General features: G+C 35.7%; 1 protein-coding gene and 1 long non-coding RNA gene across 3 annotated transcripts in view; one reads left to right on the forward strand and one right to left on the reverse strand.

The window, feature by feature from the left end:
- The window catches only part of LOC105834937 (polypeptide N-acetylgalactosaminyltransferase 2), a 161,804-nt gene extending 141,551 nt beyond the window's left edge, over nt 1-20,253 (forward strand). For both annotated transcript variants that reach the window (XM_012677795.3, XM_012677796.3), the window contains exons 4-10: nt 8,762-8,860; nt 11,756-11,823; nt 12,482-12,733; nt 12,878-13,093; nt 15,131-15,350; nt 15,595-15,805; nt 15,880-20,253. In XM_012677795.3, coding sequence (XP_012533249.1) covers nt 8,762-8,860; nt 11,756-11,823; nt 12,482-12,733; nt 12,878-13,093; nt 15,131-15,350; nt 15,595-15,805; nt 15,880-16,149 — 1,336 coding nt within the window. In that variant the 3' untranslated portion in view covers nt 16,150-20,253. The remainder of the gene's footprint in view (nt 1-8,761; nt 8,861-11,755; nt 11,824-12,481; nt 12,734-12,877; nt 13,094-15,130; nt 15,351-15,594; nt 15,806-15,879) is intronic.
- Nucleotides 1,367-8,753, reverse strand: LOC118647104. The gene is made up of 2 exons (XR_004964408.1): nt 7,892-8,753; nt 1,367-7,717 (listed from the first exon to the last, which is right to left on the reverse strand). It is a non-coding gene; the product is annotated as an uncharacterized LOC118647104 (long non-coding RNA).
- Nucleotides 20,254-20,475: the final 222 nt, after the last annotated feature.

Consider the following 20,475-nt stretch of genomic DNA (forward strand, 5'->3'; position numbering starts at 1 on the left):
CATAATTCCCCGCACTTGGCCTGGTAATTTATAATCCATCGAGAGCCGTCGTCCAGAGCGGCGGTGGTGGAAATACGGAGCTGGTAGGGCGCGCGGAGCCCGTAGTTTCCGCTCTTCTTTTATCCGCGCCGTGCGGATTCACCGCGGATATCCGTGAATAACAATGGACCGCCGCCGCGCCGTCGCTCCTCTTTCGACCTCGCTCGGTTATTTTGCCACTCGCGGAGAACGCTTTAACAACGGGGGCGGAGATAAATGTGTGTCTGCCGTGCGCGGGTGTCGCACGGCCGGTTGGACGGGTGAATGATGGAAAGCCACGTTTTCCGATTCCGAGATGTTCCTCCGCGTGACTTGACGCGCGATAGCACACGATGCTACACGATGTCAATCTTTTCGGCGTACTATTTTTTTATCCGCCGATCTGTCTGCGCTGACGGATATATTATCTCGCACGTGAATATTAACGAAGTTAATTAAGTTCTGTTAAATATCAAATTTTTGCTCGGTATTTCTATCCTTCTTTTTGCGCTTTTTTTTAAACTTGCAAATTTATTGAACGATAATTTCGAGAATTACATTAATACAAATAGAAGAGAAAGATGCTGTAAGTAATTAATTTAATTTAATTCGAATCTTTGAACCTAGCTTACAGGAATATTGCATGGAATGGTCATTGCACTCGCGAAATAATTATCCTTCGGGTGTACCGTAAGTGACAAGGGTTTGGAAGCAGCTGTTTTAATTGAAGATATAATTTATGGGTCATCAATAACTCGATTCGTGACTCGGCTGCCGGAGTAGTAGGCCGGTACGGCTCGTGAGAGCTCGTACATCGTAATTAGATAGAGATAAGGTCAACAAGAGAGCAAAACAAGGAGAAACACCTGGAAGGAGATGGATAGCGCGCGAAAGACGGAGCGAAACTCTAAGGTTTCTAATGCACCGATCACCGCCTGGGGACCGACCTTAATCCATCGATTTGTCCGCTTGCTAATGTAGCGCCGCTTTCCTCTACGTCCCGAAGGAGAAAATGCGATGTCGATTTCCTCCTCCCCCCCCCCCCCCCCTCCCCGCAGTTTGCCAGAGAAAGGATGCACTCGCCGGGAGAATGAGAGCGTTTGCGTATTGCTCAACGACGCCCCCCGGATGCTCGACAGGTCTGTCCGTTATCTTTGACTCGACCAGCTTTGGTCACGGGCTTTTTCTTCCGACGGGCTAGCCGGAAGCGATAAAACGAAAAGTGTAACGACAGATGTATAATTTGCCGGCAGGTGCAACCTCAATAATTCAGTTGCTCGTGATAACCGTATGATCACGATACTCCCTTCAAGTGTAAATCATGATTAGTCTTCTTTTTTTTTCTTTCTTTAAGAGCGGAAGGCTAATTTTTTGCGAGATAAATTATTCTTTCAAAGCGATAAAAACCTGAAATAAAAACAGCATCTATCACTCTCCTGGACATCAACTGGATCTCTTTCTGATTTATTTAAAGATAAATTGCTTCCTGCATACGTAAAAACTCAGGCGTTCACTTATATACACTCCGCTAAATTGACTGATTTATAATTTTACTGTCCTCAAAGAATAATGATTTATCTCTTATTACGTCATATGACGTAATATCTCTTTCGTGCTAGTGTAGAAAAGCGTTTAATTTCTTTCCGAACAGAACGTAGTGTCGACGTTAATCTCCTTGCGGCGATACTCACGTAATTTCCTTAATTGGGATAATCTTCTCTCACTCAAAGCTAGCTTTTCTATGTTGCAACCGCAAATAATTTGAGAATCAAAGAAGTGAAAGATGAAAAAAAAAATTGCAGACTTACTTACGAAACGTGCGCCGCCTGTTCTCCTTTCCCCGTGTAATACGCGAGTAGACTCCGCCGGTCGGAAAGTTAGATCGTGTTGATCCTTCGAGGATCGTCCGCCGGAACTCCCGTTACCTTAAGTAGCTAGTTCCACGACGACCAGAACGAGGGAAGTTTCGAGTTCCTTCGTGAAACCGCGGTAGTGGCTGGTCCAGAGGAGTAGTGACTCTCGGTTCTCTCTCTCTCTCTCTCTCGTTGTGTCTTGCATCCACCTGCGCATCGACCTGCACCCCTCCTCTTCGTCTCACGGAGCCTCTTCCCGGGGAGAACCTACCCGGGCAGGACTTGAATAATGATACTAGCGCGTTTGGATGGACAGGTTTAAGGACGGCTCGCATCGCTTTACCAGCCAATTCGGCGAACCGAGAGCAATGCGATGCTCCTCCGCAGCTTCATTAAGCGATTTCTCGGATCTGTCTCGTTCAATTCCGCCGTTAATTAATCATTTCCTGTGCGACGCGAACATGGCGTACTCAATTTGATATAATCTTTTCTGTTAAGGGCTATGTTATTTTCTGTATTTGTTATTTTATACATGAAATTTGTTTAGTAAAATACCTATCAATAAAAGTTTTTTTATTGTTTTATTGCAAAATATTTTATTTTGTCAAAAATTTATTTAATTGTCAATGCTATACAGAATACTAAAAAAAAATTGTAAAAATTATGTGTGTAAAAGATAACGGATAATACAGATCAATTTTAAACCCCATTGCATTTACATTTTTACATTCGCCAGATCAATTCTGCTATATCCGTGGAGCTGTGAGAAAGATCGATGTCCCGATGAATTCTTGATGAAAACTGAGTGGATTGGGCTTTTACGATCATGTTATCGCGACCAGGGAAGACAGGAGTTACAAGCGCTCGTAAATCGCACACTCTATAATCACGTAATAAATAGGATTACAATTTAATTTAATCGATTGATAGCCAATTAATATTTATACTTTTCTCCCCATATACGGGGAGAATTATTGAATTTAAAAATTACATTTTTATTTAATATGCAACATTTAGCGATAAAAATATGAAATAAATGAGAAAAAAATGAGTAATACAGGCAAAAATTTAATAGATTGCATATTCCATTTTGTTTTGTGCATTTTTAACAATACTTAAAAAATCAGATACAACTGATGTTAATTTCTGATCAATTTATGTAGCTGATACTAATGTAATCATGTTATTTTAATAATTATACACAAAGAAAGATTAAAATAAAGGAATACTGTATTTGTTGCAAAACAAGAAAGGCAAAAAGATTTTTTTTTATAACTCGGGGTTCAAAATGCTGAAACTACCATCGTGTCTCTAAGTGTCTCGAATATCGCAGACAGATTAATGTGCTGCTAAACTTACTATACCGATATATTCGCATATATGCATACATCTGCGTTCGACGAGGTTTTATAGTGTCTCTAAATTTTCCTCGATAAAATCGGTGAAATTTATGACCCTCCGCCAGCTAAAGTGTGCGCTCTAATCCTGCATTAGAGTGACTACGCATACAAGAGGAATGAGGGGCATAAACTTTACGCAGAATAAAAGGCTTATAACAAAATAACTTGTATACGATTTGAAGAAAAACAGATTAACTGGTGTAGAAACACAAGAAATAATAAAATGATAAAAATTCACCACGAGGGTGACGAAATCAATGTATTGTACAAAACGTCGCGATGTATAAACATATATACGGTTTTGAAATGTAACGATAACAACTGTATTAAGAGGCTTTTGTGAAATCTATTTTTTCGACATAACAACGTGTATCGCAAAAATTGAAAAAAAAAAAAAACATGTTAACGGGAAACTCGATTACTTAAAAAGCAATTACGAGTACAATCTGTTGCTACAAAATGTGGTTGCCAGCGCGCGCCGCGTCGTTGGTTTCGACGTGAACGGTTGAACACATGTAATATATAAAGCAAAGTTGCATAATGTTGTTACGTGTCCTCCGAGTAATTATGTGTACGTTGTATATATGCGAAGTTAATTGGCAATGACGATTCGCATTTTTACAGTTTCAAAGCCGTTCTTTTAAATTACGCGGTAATTTACTGTAGGGCCGAGGCGCATGCTGAATCCTTCGTAATTACCAACGGAATCGATTATTGTGGCACCCGGCCGATGAGGCATGCACATTTGCGCAGTGTGATTAAACATTCAATTACCACCAAAATGATTACGCCTATACTCGTTTTGCGCGCATTTCGAAGTCTCGAACTCGTAATCTGATACATGAATTTAAACGACTGGTCGGTTGCTGCAAATTAATCCCTTCCGCTCGAATTATTCCGATCGCGTTAACGACACTGCTGTGAATTGACACGTATCGACGCTATCACGCTCAATTAAATGATATACGCTCGTTGCCGAATCCTGATTAAATGCCAGGTTCAATATTATCGTTTTATATTGTCATCGATTTATCTTCATACTGTCAGCCTGATATGTCTCATAAAATTGTGATGTAGTTTAGCAAACGGCAAATTGCAGAGTTGCAATATTGTTTATTTAAGTCTAAACTGCGGCATTTGCCGGATCATTTTTAATTATCGGATTTCTCCTCTTTATTTTCTACATCTGTACGTCCGAATCGAAACGCGAAGATTAAGTCGTGCGGTTTATAATTTTTTTTTTAACGGAAACAAAAAGAAAGATTCGACACTTCCTCAAAAATATATAGAGGCAAATATTTGTTGCATATGTCACACATGTCGTGTTGATGTCGAGTGTTTTTCCCCAATTCATGGTTATACAAATAGAATATGTACACATTAAAAAAAAAACGAGTAAGTTTCTCTTATTTCACTGAGCGATGTTTTCAGGAACTGCCTGAAAAACGAATGGAGAATGTTTCCTCGTAAGTGCGTCTGTGTTTTAAAAACGGCGGCTGTGCTAGACTATTCATACGTACGAAAGAGAAAATCGATACTAACACTCGCGTGACCGGACCACCAATGGGTTCGATAGCCCCGTAACTTCGTTAAAATAATATTTGCGTACCGGCGCAATCCGTTCGAGCGTGTCGTACAATGCAGAAGTGGTCTCCCGTGACAGAGAACGACGACGAGCAGCTCGTTAGCTTCGGGCGTTTCGCACCCGCGGGAGTTACGCCGCGCGTTTCGAGTCCGTCACTTGCAAATGGAAAAGCAATCAACGGTGTCTTCAATATGTCAAGGGAATCGAGACTTATGGGGGTCCAGAGACACAGAGGAGACCAACAATGCTTTCAAAACTCGTCCTCGCGCACGAAGGGAATTTCCGAAAAACACGTCGGCGACGTTGAAAAAATACCAAACATAACGGATTGTTTCCTCTTTGATGTATTTTATTTTGTTTTTGTTTTTCTCTTTCTCTTTCAATATGGTTCGCACTACTTCGGAAACTCATCGTGCAAAGTGTAAAAAAAAAAAGAAGAAGGAGCGCGAGTTCTTGCGAGCGCTGTATAAAATGTTTGTCATTTTACGCTGCCCGTAAGACGTGTGTAATCCATTAGGAGCAACGTTAAAACTGTAGCCAACAACAATGTATCGTCTGAAAACTTTGTGCGGCGTACCACCTCATCCTCCTCCTCCTCCTCCTTTCCGTCTCCTCTTTCTCGTGCACCTCCACGAAAAACGTTTCGTGACACCAAACAGATCTGCAAAGCAGGGCAGGATGCACTCTGATTTTATAGAATACAATCCCACCGCGACGCGTGCGGGCAATGGCCGCGGCGCGGCGTTTTTGCAGTTAGCATGGGAATGCTTTTTGCATTTTCCGAAATTAACGCCCAGCACGCGGACAAAACACGAAGAGCGCGCAATGTCCAGGAGTAACATGATTTTTGGCGCTGACGCGATTTACGCGTTCGCCAAGCCGCTTATTGCGTTTTGCAATACGACACACACGACTAACGTGTCGCCTCCATTAAACTTCTATCTACATATTAAAAATGTGCCTGTTAATAATGTAACACGCCGAAATTACGGTGGAATTAGCACGATTTCAATGGAGTTTACACTGGACAATGAGAAGGAGAATAATAAAAAATACATGTTGTGATATCCAAATTGCATGTATAGCATTTTAATACGCTTCATTTACGAAGTTTATTTGCAGCATTAGGAATAAACTACAGGAATGGTGTTTGTAGTCATACACAATTTATCCGTACAATATTTTTTCTATTTTTTATTTCGCCTCTTTGATAGTTTCAATTAAAAATGTCAATGGTATTTAATTCGGTTGTAGACAATATCAAACGCTTAATTAATTTATTTTTTTTTAATTGATCTCTACAATTTGCTCTAATAGTGATTATTTTTATGTTATAAGTGATAATCAAAATACTTGAATGAGACAATTTAACGAAAGTTAAAAAATTCTGTTTACACAATAGTGTTCCTACAAAAATTAAGTGAGCTTAAGGTACCTTATTATAATTATATCGAGAAGTTTAAATAGTACATTATTCCCAATTTATTATTTTTCAATGCATATATTTCAATATCTTCTTCTACATCTAGAATTAGTGCACAGCTCGGAAGAAAGAATTACGACAAAAATAACTTGTACTATAAATAATCACATAACTTTAATTGAAAGCAAAAACCCAATTGTCGCGTTTCTAGTGCTAGTTTTCTTGCTCCAGGACATCCGTTTTCATTCGGCTTTAGTGATGGATTAAAAATTTAATATCCTGTTTTGCGAGTTTGCTTCCGAGAGAAGCAATGTATGGAGGCTTCCCGGGAAAAAAAGCTATCCTATTGGAAAAGAGCACCGAAACGTTACATCCTAATTCCTTTATGTGCTTCTTTTCATCTTCGAATGTTTTTTTTCTTTTACAGCGTTTTATACAGTCATCATTTCCGCACTGACTGAGCGTTTTAATCCACAAACATTTTAATAAATTTTTAAGTATAATATAGAAATAAATTATACTTTTTATAAAAATTTTCATTTAATTTGTGTAATAATATGCAAATATACGGTGAATGTAAAATGTTTCATAATATAAACTTTCTTTTATGAAAATATAAAGATTCGTACAAAATTATACGATTATTATCAGCTGTTATCTAATTTTTAAAGTATTGTTAAGAGTCTGTTAAATTTTTGTTTTATACATTTCTTATTTATTTTATTCTTTCGCGATTAAATGTTACCTATGTTAATAAAAATGTAAAATATTGATGAAATACGATTTAGGTGATCGGTGCGCTTTCAGTAACTTTCCCCTACATTTGTTTTAATTGCAACACTGCAATTCGCTTACTGCTTCCGCAGATGCACTCTGTTCTCTTCCTTCATCTCTCTCTATCTATCTATCTATCTCTATCTTGTAGGTCGCATTCTCTGGTAATGGTCAATCCGCGCAAGCATGTACATACATATGTGCTCGTGAAACATCGTATATGCGATCGAGCGTTCAATGAAAGCGTACAGACTGGCCGCACGTTATCCACTTTAGCGGATAGCGAGGCGCGCGGAACAGATCCTGAATTGAAGTTTCGAATTAAACCGTCCGGATGATCCGTCTCATCTACCGGAGTCGCTTTAAGGCTCGCGCGCGCAATTTTGTTGTCGGCAAACATGCCATGGAGACTGGTCGACTTTAATGTGGAATTATAGTCTCCCCGAATTAATTTGTCGATTTCTGCACCGCCTCGGGGAGCGAAACGACGAGGCGGAGGTGGCCAAAAGAGGATCAGCACGGTGATGAATATCTAAATTACTCATTACGAAACTTGTCCATTTACTCGAGTCGCTTGATTACACCTGAATAAAAGTGTAACGATGAATCAAACTTTAGCTGGTAGTTTAGCAAAGTGATAATCGACATCACGGCGTTAGAAATCCTGCAATAAATTAAATCTGTATTAATTACTTGCTAAATACGGTTAATTAATCTCAAAAATGATTCTATGGGGTTGATTAAGTTTAACAATGGAAAAAATGGATAACTGAGAAAGACAATCTTAATTCCGTCCTGTATGTGCACATGAGAAATACGTAAAATCATGTATACCCACTTGCGATGCACACAGAGTATCGCGTTGTTTTATTTCGAAAACTCTGTATCTGATTCTCTTCGGGGACGAATAAATCGCATTTTCACGTGTTCAACGGTCATTTTCCTATCTAGCGGCGATGTCTCGCATACCAGGTAGGATTCCAATGGTGGTGTGAAATTTTCGCGATCTCGTTTGACGCGCGACGGTGCGAAAAAGTGCATTCGCGCACCTATGCGCCAAGGTAACCGCATTCAACGCACGTCCTGCGAGTTTATCTCAGCAAAGAGGGGCTGACATATTGGGATCGTTCTGGTCGTCTGGCCGCGTTTATGTACCCTCTCTGCGCGCCAACTCAGTGCCCCAAATGGGATCGTCCTTTTAGTTCTTTCTCTTCCTTCTTTTTTCTTCTATTCGAATACAACTTTTGACGATTAGACTGCTTCTTCAATCTACGGTTATTATTATTTCGATCTTTTTCTTGTATATATCTTTACGATAATAATATAAAAAGTATCAAAAAATTTTTGAGCAAAAATTAAATATTTTTTAGTATTATATTATATTTTTAATTATTAATACGCTATTAAAAGCGCTGTTAAGAGTGTCAAAATTTTATCATTGATCAAATTTTTTAAAATTATTTATTGCTCTTTTGATACATGCATTAAATATGGTTTTTAACGTGCGATCTGTGTCTGTGTTTATTAATTGTTGTATACTCAATAAATCTTAAATGAAAGATTAAAGAATAACATTTTTACATGAATATAAATGCGATAGATAGAATCTTACTATTCATTCATTAATCTTATTTTACATCTAAACCATCCATACGTTTATCTACAATATCCAAGCAACTATTATAATTATGCTATTTTCGTGTTACAGGTGTAGGATGAAACAATGGAGACAGGATCTGCCACCGACTTCCGTTATAATTACTTTCCACAACGAGGCACGGTCTACACTACTCAGAACTGTCGTCAGGTATACAAGTTAGAAACAGTTTGACTATACATAAAATATAAAACAATTGTGATCATTAAAATAACCTATAATGTTATTTTAAATTACACCTACTACTAATCTAAAATGAAACTATAATGTTTTAGCTTCTCTTGATATTTTTTGCATATAAATAGATAAAGAAATGTGTATTTTTTTTTCTTAAATTACAAAACTCTAAGTAAAAAATATATGTGAAAATATAAGGATGAAATAAATTTTACAAATAAAGTAGGCATTTAATATGCGAGCATTCGTGCAGTCAAATTTTTAAACGTAAAGTAATTGCCAATGGATAAATTCTCACGCGGTCGTATATGGCATACGTGCGGTGCGACGGTCTTCAATTCCAAATGCATCAACGGGTTGCAAGAAGCACGAGAAGATTTTCAATTCGAACTGGAAGTCGGCGATGGCGATGGAAAACGTGCGATGGAATTTTCTAATCGTCGTTCCATCGTTTTATTCCTCGCGTGCTTATTATGCGCTCGTACACACGTACACAAAGACGCGACGAACCGAAGAATTCAAAAGATCTTCGATGAAATATGATCGGATATGAAGAAATATCATAAATTTATTTCTTCATTCTGATAAAATGGCATCAGTTAATGATACTTAATTAACATTGACTTGAGCAATCAATTACACGTGACGCTTTCAATTTGTATTTATACTTATATTATTTTCAAACATTTTGTTGTACGCAATAAAGACTAAACAAAGTGCAAAGAGAAATGAATAGATTGTTTCAGAAGTCGTTATTGTTTTTCTAGTTCTCGCTCAATGTGTATGTACACTGTACTCGCTACATCTGTAATGTAAATCTTTTAATTTTATTTAAATTTCGTAATTAAAATATTTCACACTTTTTCTTCACACTTTGGGCTAATTCGGTCTATTTTACCGGTATCATTTATCGTCTATCCAGAAACATAAATCATTACATTTTCTCATAAGCGTTCTCGTATTAATTAAAGCATTTTTTGCTACGCGACGTCCCGCCGGGTGAAGGAAAGTACGAGCCACATTACTCGCCGGAGGTAGCCTCCGTGCAAAAGTTGCCCGAAGTTCTCTCGTCGAACCGGAAGAAGGAAGCAGGCAAGAGTCGGAAAATTTATTTAAGTCCGTAACATGGCGGCGTCAGGAAAATATATCGGTCCTATCGCGCCGGGTCGATGAAATTAAAAGGAAGTCTTAATTACCGCGACGAGACCACACCTCACCAGCATCTTGATGTGGCACGAGACTCTTCGCGATCGATTTCATGCCAGTTAATTTTTAAATGTTAAAACGATGTACACGATATTTTTAATAACTGAGAAGAAATTTATGAAATAACATTTTATTGTTTTATCGATCATGATAAAATTATTGGCATTTAAGATTAATTTAAGAAATGACCACGTAAAGTTAAACTTTTTTTCATCAATTAAGAAATAGTTTTAATTAGTCGAAAGAATCCTAATTATTTGCAACAATCCTCTCTAAACTCACAAGCAGAGTGAGGCAGAGTAATACGAGAACGTTCAAACAAGGGACAAGTGGTGCACAAAGTCCTCGAAACTTTGATAAAAGATTCAATAGGACAATCCCCGAAGCTTCTGTTCTTCTCTTAATCTCAGTTTATTCGACGTTAATCGACTAGAAAAGTTTATATAGAAATGAATGATAGTGATTCAAGAAAGAAATAACCCACCGAGCTTTTAAATTAAATCTGAAGAAAAAGCGTGTTAAATTAAAAAAGAATCTTATGTCAATATTAATGTTTGAAATATTACAGATGCATATAATGATAAAATTTATAAAACACAATTGCTACGTTTATATTTTATCTATTACTTTATCTTACATTATATTTATTACTAGCTATGCCCTGCCATGCGTTGCTGTAGCTCTCTATTCTTATGCTACGTTTTTTTCAAATTTTCTTTGCTTTCGTTGTTTAACTTTCAAGAGCCTTGCTTTACTGTTGCTCTTTTTATTTTATTTTTGAATAAGCATTTATCTATCTTTAATAAATCTAATATTCATTTATTCACGTACTTCTAACTTTTTTTTCTAAAAGCTGCCATGGATTTAGAATTCCATTCAAAAGACTGTTTTAAATAAGTTCCTTTTTTTCAATAAAATAACAGCCATCTTCACTTTTCTTATTACCTTAATTTAAACACAATAGAAACATTCTTCGCCTCTCCCGGTCTCTCCCGGTCTCTCCCCGTCTCTCCCCGTCTCTCCCCATCTCTTCCGGTCTCTCCCCGTCTCTCCCCGTCTCTACTCGTCTCTACGCGTCTCTCCCCGTCTCTCCCCGTCTCTCCCGGTCTCTCCCCGTCTCTCCCCGTCTCTCCCGGTCTCTCCCCGTCTCTCCCCGTCTCTCCCCGTCTCTCCCCGTCTCTACTCGTCTCTACCCGTCTCTCCCCGTCTCTCCCCGTCTCTCCCGGTCTCTCTCGGTCTCTCCCGGTCTCTCCCCGTCTCTCCCGGTCTCTCCCCGGTCTCTCCCCGTCTCTCCCGGTCTCTCCCCGGTCTCTCCCCGTCTCTCCCCGTCTCTCCCGGTCTCTTTCGGTCTCTCCTCGTCTCTCCCGGTCTCTCCCTATCTCTATCCTTCTCTCCCCGTCTCTCCCGGTCTCTGCCCGTCTAAGAACATTCCTAGTTACGAATGCAACATTGTGTCAAAATTTCAAAGCAATCGGTGAAAAACTTACGGAGATTTTAAATGAGGAACAAACATTTACATTTTTATTTATATAGATTTGCAATTTTTAAAGTTATGTAATAGTAAAAAATACTTAATAAATATAAATAAGCATTATTTAATGTATTAAATTTGAGAAAATTAATATTTGAGTTTACATTGAAAGTTTCTGCTTTTGTTTTTAGTGTGCTGAACAGAAGTCCCGAACATCTAATCAAGGAAATCATTTTGGTAGATGATTTTAGTGACCATCGTAAGTAGTTTTACATTTATATACGAGAGAAAGAGAGAGAGAGAGAGAGAGGGGAGTTTAAATTTTTTAAAATGCAATACTTTTAAGCAAAATTTTAATTCTGCTCTTTAGTTAATTTATAAAATGTACGAAAACCACAATACAAAATCAAATATAATTAAAATATATAAATATAATTAAAATAAATAGAATTAGGAATGATGAATTATTCGCGGTGATCAAACCAACAAAGAGAGTAATGCATATTTAGCATAATTTAATATAATTAAACATTACATATAAAATGCTAATTATATGTATATTCAGTTATGGAAAATTGTGTTTAATATAATATTTAATATCGCATTTAATTCCATTAACGGGTTGACCATTGACCTATGGCTAGTTCATCATTTATGACATTGTTTACCAGTCTAAACAGTATGTCATATACTCTTGAAATTTGAGCTTATACACTCGATACCTTTAATCTGTAGTTTATATTTTCTTAATAAGAAAATTATTAGAGTATTTTGATTGAATAAAGAGATAAAGAATACATATAAAATTTTCAGAGCACAATAAATAATGTTTCACAATAGAATGTTTAAAATAAGATAAATTTAACTAATGTAAAATTAAAAACGTTGTACGGCAAGAAAGATCGATTTGCTTGCAGCTGAAGATGGCGAGGAGTTATCGCGGATCCACAAAGTTCGTGTAATAAGAAACGAGAAGAGAGAGGGCCTAATGAGATCGCGTGTCCGCGGCGCGGATGCTGCCACCGCGAGCGTGTTAACATTTTTAGATTCGCACTGTGAGTGCAACGCCGACTGGCTCGAACCGCTCTTGGAAAGGGTGGCCGAGGATCCAACGAGGGTAGTGTGCCCTGTGATCGATGTAATCAGCATGGATACTTTCCAATATATCGGTGTGTATCGATAGTAAAAATTGACGTTCTCTAAAATTGCACTTATCTTTGCAAGTACTGCTTAGAAATCTGTATTCTGTCTCTCTACGTTGCAAATAATTTGAAACGCATAAATAAAATAGGACAATTTTATCTGATTTCTAGGAGCTTCCGCTGATCTTAGAGGTGGTTTCGATTGGAGTTTGGTCTTTAAATGGGAATATCTCAGCCAAGCGGAACGACAGGCGAGACAAAAGGATCCGACACAGGCCATTAGGACCCCTATGATTGCCGGCGGACTGTTTGTCATCAACAAAGCGTACTTCGAGAAACTCGGCAAATACGATACTCAGATGGACGTTTGGGGCGGCGAAAATCTCGGTAAGACTATTTACAGTTTCATGTACAAGGTATTTGAAAAGTTTAAAAAATTAAACGGATATTTTTATAATTAAATTTTTTCGCTCGTGTTGTTCCTGTAACAGAAAAGATGCAGCAATATTTTATTAGAATATTTTTTCAGAGGTACTGTTTACATTCATATTTGTTTCTCAAAAATTTTAGAATTATTTTATTTTAACGGAACAGTAAATATGCCATGAAAGATATTGCATGTGGTCGATGTACTTCGGTGTAAAAACTTTGTTGCGAGGCACGCGGAACTCATGATGAGTATTTTGCAGCAGAGTAAACTTTTTATTGGATCAATATATAGTCGAAAGTTATAATTTCTCAACAAGTTTTAATGAGAGCTTCCCATTAAATTTTATTAAAAAGCATCATACTGGCGTAAATATTAGCTCATTCATCACTATATCTGACGGCTGTGCAAATAAACGCTTGAAAATAACTCGGTTCGCAAGTTCTCAGAAAACTGCGATTGCTTATAGTTTCTTCTCATTGCGCATACAAATTTACAGATTTAAAAAATCTATCAAAAATAAAGTTATTAATATTTGTCAAATTTTTATATTAGATTAAATTTACGTTGAAATATGTTTAACGTAATAAGGACATAATACAAGATTAATGTCACGGAACTCTTGATTTAAAGTCATCAGCAAAGTGATACGCATCTGTCATTATGCTTTTCAAATACAAAGGAAACGAAACGTCTTTGACGGAAACTACCATCTTGTGCGCAGTTCCTAAGAACTTTGTGGAAAACACGGCAAGCAAACCAATATATGTCGGAAGTGTAAAGTTAGAAATAACTGCGACCTTATTTCGGACAGAAGAGAAATTGTTGAGTTTCTTGAGAAAAGTCTAACGTACTCCGGTTTAGCATAACTTAGAAAGATCTGCATTAAAATTTTAGTATTTTGCCAGCAAAACTGCAAATATGTTTTTTAATATAAATTCTGTGCTTTTATGTAAAAATTATTGACAGATATTTTTTAATGCCCTTTTAATAGAGGGAAGTTTATTGAAACTGTACCATCTTACTTAAAAATTAAATTTGAACAAAATTCAAAACTGTACTTGTATAGTTTCTATAAGATTATTTAAGAATTGGATACTGTCATAATACTTTATTACATTCGAGACATAGTAGAAATTTTGTTATTTACGTTCATTGAAATTTCGTGATATTGTAACTATTCCTCAACACATTTTGTACCCGAATTACAGATAAGATAAACAGTTTACGTTTTGATAATTTATAATGATCATATCTGTTAGAATTACATTACAGAGTTAAAGTTTCTTTTCATTCTTGTTTGTAAACTAGGTAAACAAAGTTTTACGAAATACTAAATCGCACTACGACGTTACCTAGATCACAATTTTGGCTACCGTGGTTATTTTTTACAACGGACAGGAAATGGTCAAAAGAGAATACGGGAAAATAGTATCTACAATTTACGAATCGTGTTTTGAAAGAGTACAAGTACTGTAAAATAAGATTGAATGAAAAAAAAAATACATTTCTATAAAATAAATTTTTTTGCGACATTATTGGAATAAAGTTTTACGTGAAGTGTAGCTGTTGTAGACTCCGTGAACAATAGAGAATTGCAATTTTGACAATTTGTGATGCGATTTAGGAAACCTTCCTAAATCACACTTACAATTCTGTGAAAATTTCTTATTTTTATTAAAAATTTCTATTTAAAAGAATTGATACAAAAAATCTGAAAAAAATAACACGAGGAAGAGAAAATATAATATTTTATTATGATAAAGAATTTAAAAATATCCTTTATGGTTGTTGAGTTATAAGCTTTTATGTGAAAAGTGAGATTTTGGCAATCTCCTCTTATTTTTAACCTAACATAAAATATCTTAGAAGAATAAGAAATAATCTGACGCAAAGTGATAGAGAAGTTCATATATTTTCTCTTCCTATACCCTCGGCACCCCTTTTCTCACGTTTAACATTTGCACTTACCACGTGCACGTGTAACTTTCTTTCAGAAATATCGTTCCGCGTGTGGCAATGCGGTGGCAGCTTGGAGATTATCCCATGCTCACGTGTGGGCCATGTATTCCGTAAACGTCATCCTTACTCGTTCCCCGGAGGCAGCGGAAACGTGTTCGCCCGAAACACGAGGCGCGCCGCCGAAGTATGGATGGACGACTACAAGCAATTCTACTACAATGCCGTACCACTAGCACGAAACATCCCTTATGGAAAGTAAGTCTGGATGCGCGTCGACGTCTCAATTAAACTTTAAGCGCTACTCTGATTTCGCTGTATTTCATCGTATTGTTCAACACATTAAAGTTTGCAATATATCGAACATTTGAACATATATAAAAATTCTTTTTTATATCAAGTTGTATATTCATAGTATATTTTGATATATTATTAGTTACATGAAAAAAATGCGTTCAACAAGATTTTGAAGATAAACAGTTCTATTATAATTATGTTTCAGCATCCAAGATAGAATGGAATTAAAACGGCGACTGCACTGCAAGCCTTTCAGTTGGTATCTGAAGAACGTATACCCCGAATTAGTTATACCTACGAGCGAGGGTGGACCGGGAGGATCTCTGAAACAGGGTACTGCTTGCTTGGACAGCATGGGTCACCTTCTCGATGGAAACGTCGGTCTTTATCCCTGCCACGACACTGGTGGTAACCAGGTGAATATTCTCAAAGAAAATGAGACAATACATACAGTTATTTTGGAATTTTATGAAATCGATGTGTTTTATAGGAATGGGGCCTCACGAAAGACGGCCTGATCAAGCATCATGATCTCTGCCTGACTTTACCAGTATATGCCAAGGGTACGACGCTGCTGATGCAGATCTGCGACGGCAACGAGAATCAAAAGTGGCGGCACTTGGAGGGCGGCCTGATACGCCACACCAGAATTCCCGTGTGCGTGGACTCTCGATATCACGCGCAGCGTGGCATTACGGCAGAGAAATGCGACTCGAACGCAGAGACGCAGAGGTGGCATCTCTACAACCACAATCACTAGCTGATATGGTTGCGGTGAACACGCCATTCACCCGCGGACTCTCTCTTATCGCCACGCGCCACGACGTGATCACCGTATAACGAGGACGATCGCGTCAAGGTGCATTACTTAATTAAGAACTGTCTACGCGCGGCCGGATCGATCGATTCGAGCTTAATGTAGACCGACGTATCTTCGTGACCGTAATCATGGTTCTTCACGATCTCTTACACGGTATCAACAAAGAACCCCATCTTGTACCACAATAATGTGTAAGCTCGCGAGTTCCCAATGTAGCCTGACTTATAAAGAAACGGATGGTTTTATATTTGGGTAAAAAAAAATCTAAGGAAAATTTCATCCAATAATGTTACAAAAAGTGATACACACATCTCACAAACTAAAACGAAATAGTCTCGCAAAAGAAAGTGAAAATGGTTTTAAGACTGCTTGGCATATGTGACTCTAATCAACAAACTTTAGTTTCTACATTCATAAGAGAATTCTAACGCTTCCAATCATTTCCTTAGGCACTAGATTATTCTACTTTTACAATGACAAAAGATTAACCTGATAGGTTGACGTCTCGCAATCGATGTGTGATAAGTGTAAAATTATTTATAATAAAGTAATATATACATATAAAAATATGGAAGCGCGTGTATGAGTGGTGATCCAAGTGAAAGTTGAGTACTGATTTTGTACTGCAATCCGATTATCAATTCACAAATTGTAAATTGATTAGGCTGCAATACCGAACTTCATACAATTAGTGCAATTGATTTAACAAGTAAAAATTATTACATTGTTAAAATATTCTTAACACTTAACATTTAATACACATTTAATATTTATAACTTCGAAAAAATTTATAGATTAATCACTAATTTTCGAGGTTCAAAGTATGAAAAATTGAATTTGTATATTAACAAAGAAATAATTAAGAGTGCATATGCGATAAAATACTTATGTACTTTGTAATTGCCAGATTTATTTCTTTGAAAAAATGTATTGAAATAAGGATTGAAAGAAACATAAAATGCTGCTGTATGCGAACGATAATGTTTCAATTCAACAAAATGCTTTTTTTCAATCTTGAAATACATAAGCACTTGCTAATAAAAATTCAATTCAATTCAATTTGTATAAAGAACTAATTTTGAAAATTGAAGAGACAGATCAAAATTAAATCTATAAGATATTAATAATGCTTCCAATGGAATATAGCTAGTAAAACTTAATCTTTAAGAAAAGATTGCTATAAAAATAAAATTGAATTCTTTTTTTAAATGTAATCGGAAAATTGACGAAACGAAAAATAGAGAATTAAAACCCGAGAATTCTAAATGCCCATTTTGCCATTTTGAAATAGGCATCCCTCTTACAGCACATAATCTAAACTGATGATTCGTCTCCATTTATATGTTTTTATTAAATCCATAAAAAGATTTAATGAAGTCAATACCAAGTCATTTTTTAGTACGGGTACATATTTGAGTGTCCAAATGACAAGCAGCTCATCTTTTTTTTATATATTTATTTATAATTTTTTAAAATGAATAAGCCAAAGCTTTTACACTTGGCACTATTTGTTTTAGGTAATCAATAGTGTTATATTACAATATACCATTTTGAGATTACGCTTTTATGCAAACAATCGCGGAGAAGCTTTTTGTTATTTATTCGAATTAAGAACATGCAAAATTTATTATAATGTAATTATATTAATTTTTTATTAATTTTAATTTTATTATGTTTTAATGAATACACACATACGTATGTATATAATTTAATTTAAAGACTTTTCAATAAAGTATATATAATTTTCACATCTTTTTAAAGACTTTGACAAGACTTCTGTAATTATATACTGAAACACAGGCGCAATAAGCTTCTCGGTGACTGCCAATTGCTATTTTGATTGGGCCCAAAATCGCAGTAGATTCGTGCAATATGTATTTTTGTTTTTCTGGTCTTAGTATACATGACGCATCCCAATCCAAGAATATTTTTCTTTTCAATCAAACAACAAAAATCACGATAAACAAGATACTTTCCCTTCAAAACTATGATATATTTACAGAAAAAAAGATTTATTTTTATAACTAATTATATATCCTTACTTGGTTGTGCTAATAAACGAAAAGCGCGGAGCATACTTAACATATTGTAGCTCGGTAATAACATTCCAAATGTTAACAATTTTTATTTTTTAAAAGCAAGTATGTAATTTTCAAGTTTTTAAATTTCTTTTTCTCACATTGAAATATGACATTTATTTTGATAATGGCCAATATTAAAAAGTTCGATTTTCAAAATTAAAAATTAAATTATACATGAAAGTGAGAATTTTTAAGAATTCTTAAGAGTACTAAAGCGAATCTAAAATAAAGTGGCAGCACCGTGTGGATTCATTACTCGCCTACAACGTGTTAAGTGAAAATCAAGATAGAAACTAACACAACTAATTATAGCAATACATAGCAAACGCGATCTTTTGTACACTTATACTTTTTCCGATGATAATATCTTTACTGCCGTCTCTTCGCACTGGGACTATAAATATCGCGAAGTGAGATGAATGGTAATATCATAAACTTTTGTATAATACACACGGGCATCCACATATTACATTCATGCCAGCTGCTGTTAATAATTATCATTAAGAAATTCTTTTGATATTAATATTATATACGTAGAACGTACTTCAGTGTAGGTATATGCGACCGAAAGAGTCGGCCGTGCCCTAATTAAACGAATGCGATGTTATTAATAATCTCGAATTATTTTTCGAAAATCAAAACATCAAGAAAATCTCAAAATTTTATTGTTGGTTGTAAGAGAAAAGCATTGGTCTTTAAAAAGCATCTTTAATTAGAGCACCGGTTGGCACAGCGATATATACGTAGATAGTAAATATATCCACGGAATATCCCTACGCGTATCATTATCGCGCTTCCTTTCGACTACTTTGAAGGATTCCAACTGAGCCAACTTTCCTTTAGCACGAGTTTGAAAAGGAGGTATAATTACGGAGTTAGTTAACATTGGAATTAAAGGATTTTATCGTATCAGGCTTCCGCGACGTGCATAGAACTTTGTTTCCAGATAATTTTAAAACGGACTTTGCCCAGTGGATAGAAATCATTTAAGCTTAATTAAGGAAATACTTAACTTTTAATATTAAACATTCTGGTGATTAAATCTGACAATTAGAGAAAATCAAAGCTTTTTTGACATAAACTGATAAACAAAATTGTAATTCGAAACTGTTGGTCAAACAAAGCATCCTTTTTGTTAAGAAAAAATTTAATTCGAGTTGGTTTATGAAACTATAAATAAAAAATGTGTGGAAACCAACAAGATATCGAAATTGCGTGTGTAATTGCATAAAAATGCAGACACATAGGATCTCGTAATACTTAACTATATTTTACACAACTCAAAAATCGCTGTTGTAAATAATTATGTAAATTTCATTGATTATCTCGCTCCCGTCCTAACTATTTTAAATAGCTTCTTTTCTTCTATCAGCGTAAATACTTATATATCGCTTCCATGCATATTTCCATGCGTAAAAAAGGGAGTGCCACACACAATCGTACTCTTCATGTAATTGTAAATAAATTATATATATTCACGACATTTATATTATATATATATATATATATATATATATATATATATAATATACATAAAAATATAATTTAACGAACGTCGCGTACTTCCAAGATCGGCAAAAATGTAAAATATTAGGCAATCCTCGATTTTAATCTTAAGTATATATAAATATATATATAGCGAGTAACCAATCAATGTTAATATCCGTGTGTCCGATAATTTGAAAATTTATACTCGAGAAGTGAAATTGTGGTGCGGATAGGATAAGCGCTGTACATTAAATGAACATTTACACCCTTGTCATATATAAATATGATGCGTTAATGCGATATTTTGTCTGATAAGAGCAATTTTGGATATTGAGAATTAATCCCAGCGTCAGTTCGACACATCCGCGCGCTACTTTCAAATTAACACAATAATTTTGCCGTAGGATTTGAAATGGCGTTCGCAACGAATCACATGCAAGGTGCATATTGAAGATGTTATATACTTAGAATAAAATATCAAAAAATAAACAGAATCGAAAATAGTACTTAAAGAGAAAGATATGATTGACAATTTTCAAAAACCTCCTTTGAAAATTTGGTTTCATTTTAAAATATTTAAAATATTCTGTATAAAAAATTAAGTAAAGAAAAAAATATAGAAAAACATATATTCTAGGTGTATTTCTCTTCAAAATGTTAAACTGAAATTTCCTCTGCTCTATTTTGCAAATGTAAA

The sequence above is a fragment of the Monomorium pharaonis genome, chromosome 8 (genome assembly GCF_013373865.1).
Source record: "Monomorium pharaonis isolate MP-MQ-018 chromosome 8, ASM1337386v2, whole genome shotgun sequence".
Taxonomy (NCBI): Eukaryota; Metazoa; Arthropoda; class Insecta; order Hymenoptera; family Formicidae; genus Monomorium; species Monomorium pharaonis.